At 42.9% G+C, this 6460-nt stretch overlaps 1 protein-coding gene across 1 annotated transcript; it reads right to left on the bottom strand.

Moving 5' to 3' along the window:
- Window positions 1–779: 779 nt before the first annotated feature.
- On the bottom strand, window positions 780–3083 carry LOC148025437 (uncharacterized). Its single transcript, XM_087691977.1, has 6 exons — window positions 3045–3083; window positions 2451–2963; window positions 1981–2371; window positions 1206–1895; window positions 942–1006; window positions 780–836 (listed from the first exon to the last, which is right to left on the bottom strand). The coding sequence occupies exons 1-6, from the start codon at window positions 3081–3083 to the stop codon at window positions 780–782; spliced, it is 1755 nt and encodes a 584-aa protein (XP_087548103.1).
- Window positions 3084–6460: the final 3377 nt, after the last annotated feature.

Genomic DNA, 6460 nt, shown 5'->3' with positions numbered 1-6460 from the left:
TTGAGATGATTGTCCCCCAAACTTACTCAACTTCCATGGCACACTCCTGGAATCATTGTAGACGATTACACCTACATTGGTATTTTTTTCAAATGTATTTTGCGAGGACGACCGCAACCACAGGCGACTTCTAAGAGCTCGTTGGATCGGCAATGTCAGTGGTCTGAGCAGATGAGGAAGATGCAGCGGTAGATGCAGAAGCTTGGGGTGTAGAGGGTCGGGAGATAAGTTTACTATGATATGAATTTTGGCTTTTAATGGCATTAGACAGTAATACCAGCACACAACAAAGGCGCAGTAGTGTCCATAGACAAGACGTTTGCTCTTAGGTGCACAACACTATTAAACATTTTAGAAAATTGAAAACCTAATCTAGGATGAAGTTGCAGGCTTGATATTTTCAGGCCCATTAAGGGGTGCCAATCAAGAACTAAGAACCCGCCCAAAATCCTTACATAAGGGTTAACTATGCATCCTAAACTTGGCCACCCCCTTGCTTTGAAGAGCTTTCAAGCATGTCCACATTCAACACCCACGACATCGTATTTACTCTTACTTGCCGTTTCCATGCTTGGTAACTACAAGTAGGCAACAAGATTAGCATGCATGTTGACTAGAGTGCCTCGCCCACCCTAGACGAAACACATGCCATGCCGAAAATTATGCGTTGTTCTATTCGTTATACACGAGTCATAAAAACAAAATATGCGATGAATTAGGCAATGTAAGAGCATGATCCACATAGCAAGGTTTACTCAAATGCCTATACAACATGTGTATCAAGTACTATACAAATTCCAAAGAGAGTCTTGCACTACATCATCCTCGAGGGTGTGCTGCTCATGAGTACAATACCAACATCCTGAGTCTAGAAGCCAACACATGTGTCACCACTGACCCATTGGGAAATGAGAGAGTGAACTGGCGCTCCTCATTCTCACCGCTGTATGCACAATCAGAAATAGTGCAGATGCCCCTGTAACTCTCATCATAGAGGCGCACCATCCTGCCAATCAAGATAGACATCGCTGTATGTGGTACGTACCGTAAGGTAAGGGGAAGCAATGCATGGCAAGTGTGACATGAAAAAACAACCAAAGGGTCCACCAAGAATGTTTTGGTGCAGCAGTGAGGACAATATATGCGTGGTTTTGCATTGAATCTAACGCTGCCCCTTCCTCGTTGATGCTTGCATCTCAATACACCTGTGGTGTGGGGATGCTTCGGTTGCGAGGAGGATCCGCATTCCTCGTCTGGTCGAGGATGGTCACTCTTGCCATGTCCCAAGCGTGTCTGTATGACATTTGCCTGGACTTGATAGATCCCACCCTTCGTAGGCATATCAATCTCATGTGGGGCAAATATGCGAACAAGAGACTCCCTTGCACTTTGCAATTGGCGCATACAAACTTCCCTCTGTGTTGAGGTATAGGAAGAAACCTCAACCTCAATGCGTTTGAGGAGCCCTCTGAAGTCCTCAATAGAGGACACAAGATCCTCTTTTTGCACACATCCATCGGTGCATGGTCTCTCCAATACTAGATTTTCATCACCATAAGGACTATGCGGTGTGCCATCAAAGGCCCGTGCACTGTCGATGATGGGTAGAACCTCATGAAGGTGAGGAAAATAGCTCCTCAAGATGAGCCACAAGCCATAGAGATGTTTACAATCTGCAACCCAATCAGCACAATCACAATAGTTTGCTTGCACACTTACATTATACCATTTGTCTTGTTGTGTTGCACTTGCCATTTTGAAGAGCATGGTTCCCTCATGAATGACTTGAAGAGACAAGGGATCGACCTTGAACCGCTGGAGTATCCTCTCCCCTGCTGCCAATCTAGCTGTGTGGCTCTTGCTCGACCCATAGACTTTGAAGCGCCTAGAGTCAACTGCGAGAAAATAGTCCCTTTCAAGAACATAATGTATCACACCAAAATGATAAACAACATTCCAACTCAAAATCAAGCACATTACCTATCTCTTGCTTTTGTTTGAAGAACTCAAGTGCGGTTCCACCCATTCTCGATCCTGATGATGAGTTGCCAACAAGGGCGTGCAATAGATCCAATATAGACCTGTTGATCTTGGCATCAAGTAGAGTGTACTTGATGTACTGCCATAGTCTCTCAATTAGATTGGTGGTGTCAACATTACCATGCGGAAACATGCGACCAAACTTGGGCCATCTTGTATGCCATATACAATCTCTTCCACACCATCCATTTTTAATGTATCGTACCACGTTTGGATGAGAGGAGTAGCGGTGCAATAGCTGTTGAAATAGCTCGTCAAATTGCAATTCTGTTGGACATTGCATGAGATTGGACAAGGATGTGAATACCTGATCACGCTCATCCGATGGAACCTTCATCCACGAGCACATGGGACATTAATCACTACCAAGCTCATTGAAACACATGAAAGGTAGTTCTTAAGATCAAAACAATCATAGCAATGTGTATCTGTGGGAGAAGATTCTCAACCCAAGCCTTCTTTGTATGGAACCAACAAAGAATAATATGGCATGCAACTTGGTGTCTAGTGCCATCGAGATAGTTGGCAGTCCAGCAATGAGGATCATCGAAGACAACCTTTGAGAGTGCCTCCAACTCTTGTTGAGACTTATTGATGACAAGTGCCGAAGGGCGAATGTCCCCCATTCTAGAGAGAACTATTTTCATTGTGATCTCCAAAGCGATGACCTCTTGGTTCAACCCATTGTCACATGTGCACAACATAAACCAAATAGGAATGCCCATTCCATGTTGGTTTGGTAGAACCGCTGCATAGAGAGGAAGGCCAAACACATTGGTCTTAAACGTGCTATCAATCGCCCAGGCACTGTTCTTCGAGAACCTCTTGCTCATTTCTAGCATCCATTCATCTTGGACAACCAATATGAATGGTCTATCCTTTTCCTCTTTTGCATGTGGATTATATGGTTGGCAATATAGCACCTAAAGGACCCAAGATTACTTTATCAAATAGATGTACTAATCACTATAACATATAAATATCGACAGAAATATGACAAGTACCTTGTTTTGGTCTCGTAGACGAATTGCTTCCAAGTACATCACCGTCCAATCATCCTTAGAAAGTTTGCCTGCAATATACCAATAGCATTGATGCTCAAGGTAGCACAAGACCATTGAACAATAACTTAAAAGATGAGAACATACCTTCATTTCACATTTGGTAAGATAGTGTTTGCACCTCTTTTGGAATCATAAAGAACCTATACGTTACACGATCTAATGGAGAGGCATTTTTGAAATGAAATTGCTCTTTCGTCAAGCTCATCTTGGCGACGTGGCGGCATGTCCCCACATCAAATAGATCGTCCTTGCAGCAATCAACTACACATGGATGCACTGGCAAGTGATACAAATCACTGCGAGAACCGGGTGTATGGCCCTCATGTAGTGCATGTACTCGTAGAGTAACCTTGTGGAGACCATCTTTATACTCGATTTGCACCTTGAATGGGCAACCACATTTCTTCGAGGTTCTCAATCTGCGAATTTGGGAGCCTTTGCGAGTTGCGCTGCCACCACGATGACATGCATATTCCACTATTGTCTTCCCTAAACCATGCGTTTTGGTTGAGCGAACCTTGACTAGCCTGGCTTTGTGTTGAACCATGATCTCTTGAAGTTGGCACTCCACAAGAGATATGTCTGAGGTAAGCTCCAAGATAGGTACTTTTCCGTCAAACCCATGGGGCTTTGTGGATGCCTTGCAAGTACAAGCACCGATGAGCTCTTTCACATAAGCGAGAGGGATGCCATGCTTTCTCATATCCATACACCAATTGGATTTTATGGAGTCCACTGTGGCATTAATGCTTGCGTGAGCACCTGTAATCCTATTTATGTGATTTGCAAGGAAAATACTCTCCCATTCCTCTATACATGCAATGTGCAATGATGGCTCCGATTTAAGGGCTAGCACAACTCGTCCATCATCGTTTCTTCCCATGCAAAGACTTTCTTTGATCCTTCTCCACTTCTTCATGTCTAATAGCTCCCTTTTGTCGTATTGCTTGAGCACCCCCCAAGTGATGGCTTTTTCTCCGTTCAAATCACTTACCATCAATCCATAGCTCTCCCTGTCGAATGAGAAGTACTTTGATGAGGTGAAATTAAATGCGCTTGGTGCAATGCCGTTGCTTTCTTGTATTGTTGAATCATTGCCTTTCGCAAAGAAGTCAATCATCTCAACCGCATCACTTGCTGATTCATCCGATGTTTCTTCATCAGTATCGACTTCCTCAAACTCAGGATCACTCTCCATAATCCACCGTTGTTGACTATATGTTCACTTTAATATGAAGCACGTGGTATAATTCTGCATGCAAAAGGTAACATACATTTTTTACACATTTACACATCAGCACAACAGAATAAAGATCAATATGTAATGACAAATCAGAATACATCTGTCAACATACAATAACAAATCAATATAGACAATGGTGTTGAAGGAGGGCAGTACGATTCTGAAAAGAAACATTCATTTTTCTGCCTTCAACCTAAGATCAAATCAAACCTTCAATTCCAGCTTTTCACTTCTAACTTCATTTTCAAAGAAAGAACTAAACCAAAATTTCATTGTATTCATGAAGCAACCTCTATAAGTATCCATTAATTCTGACTACAAAAACAAGATACCTGCGACTATTGACAAACTAGTGACCAACATCCTGGCTTTTCAAACTTTGAGCTCGAATACAACGTATATCGTTGGCATGCAGAATATCTCTGGGGGAGCATTTTCGCATAATACAGAGAGCGTTTTCCAAGCGACAGTTTTGCACGGGTCTGTGGCGAAAAGGTGGCCAGGTTTACTGTTCGGGCTGGGTTTACTTTTGGTCCACTTTGAAAATCACCACTCCCCACGCACGCAAATATCTTGTGTGACTTCCCGCCATCACCCCTGAGGCGTGGACCATATTTTCGCCGGCGCTCCATTACTCCCATCACGCAATGCCCCTGCCCCATGCCCGGCGAATATACCGGGCCCCATCCACGTGCAGGTTGACCCGTCAAATCGACCGAAGGCCACCCTTTTCCAGCGGGCCGGCCCCCTCCCCCCCCCCCCCCCCGCCGAACCGGGTTTACAATATGGGTCGGGTTTACTTTTTAGGCGGGGTTTACTTTCTTGGCGCGGTTCACCATCGTGGGCCGGGTTTACCCTGGGCGAAAAAGTAGGGGCCCAGATCCTCCCCGCGATCCACGGGCCCCCCTCAACCGTCGATCCCAACACTCAAGACCCCGTCGCACATAGTCCTGAGGGTAGGCGCCACCGTTGCTTTTCTTTTAATGTTTTCTTCTTTTTTTTTAATAGTTAAAATAATTGGGAATGGTTGCTTCCCTCCTCTCGCATGTATGCCGCTCCAAACAGGCCGGTAGGGTATGAAGGTAAAAGTACGAAGGTAAAACAATTTGTAATGACAAAGGTGAACGTCATCTTAAGGACACAAACCTAATGCACTCAAGATGTGGAGGAGATGGGGCATGTCACAACACCAAAAAAAAACATAAAACAAAGTCATTCATACAAGAATATGTCACGACAAAAACCCGCAAGATGATTAATGACAAAACACTGTTAAGTCAAATGATAGTGCAAAAAAGAAGAAATTCAAGCAACATAACTATGAGATCAACATGAGGGGCACCTCAAATTCCACATCTGGTGCTTGTGAAAGGTACATTCACATGAAAAATGTGTGAGAAAAATATGCCATAAGTTGTCGAAAATTAAGAATGGAAGATCTGTTAGCTGAAATGGAGTGCAATGAAAAGGAAAAATGTCTAGATTGAAGAACTAAACAAGGCTAGCCAATCAAAACCCAATTTCGGTGTCAAATGGATACATTCACATGAAAAATTATAAAGAGCACTTTTAAAAAACATGTGATAACATTCAAAAATAAATAAGAAACAACCCATAAGTGGGAACAAAGAGCAATAAAAAGGAAAAATTCCTTGTTCAATAGATGGATAGGACTAAAAGGTCAAATGTTGGTCTCAGTGTCAAAAAGGCACATTTGCATGGAAATAAAGTAAAAATGCATAAATTCTTTCAAATATTAATAACAAATTATCTTTAGCTCAAAACAAGGGACTATAAAAAGGAAATATGGCCAATTCAAAAGGATAAATAGGGCTATACCATTATTATCTAGGTCTTGTGATGCAAGAATGCATGCACATGGAATGAATAAAAAATAGGAAAATTTACAAAATGTATAATGAGACTAGGGACAGGGTGTAGCATGAGGGGTGGGTAGGGAAGGGACCTTAACAAGGTGCAAAAAAGAAGGATCATTAATCAGTCAATCATGAGGAGTGTTCACATAGTTTGGTGTAAGATGGATGCGCAAGGATGTATCCCCATACTTAAGACCTTATATGACCAGGTTACGATAACCAATAGGAGCCTTAAC

Source organism: Lygodium microphyllum, chromosome 14, assembly GCF_053477565.2.
Source record: "Lygodium microphyllum isolate KBCC chromosome 14, Lygodium_microphyllum_v1.1.10, whole genome shotgun sequence".
NCBI lineage: Eukaryota > Viridiplantae > Streptophyta > Polypodiopsida > Schizaeales > Lygodiaceae > Lygodium > Lygodium microphyllum.
The sequence above is the reverse complement of the archived record's forward strand: the minus strand, read 5'-3'. Positions and strand labels throughout refer to the sequence as shown.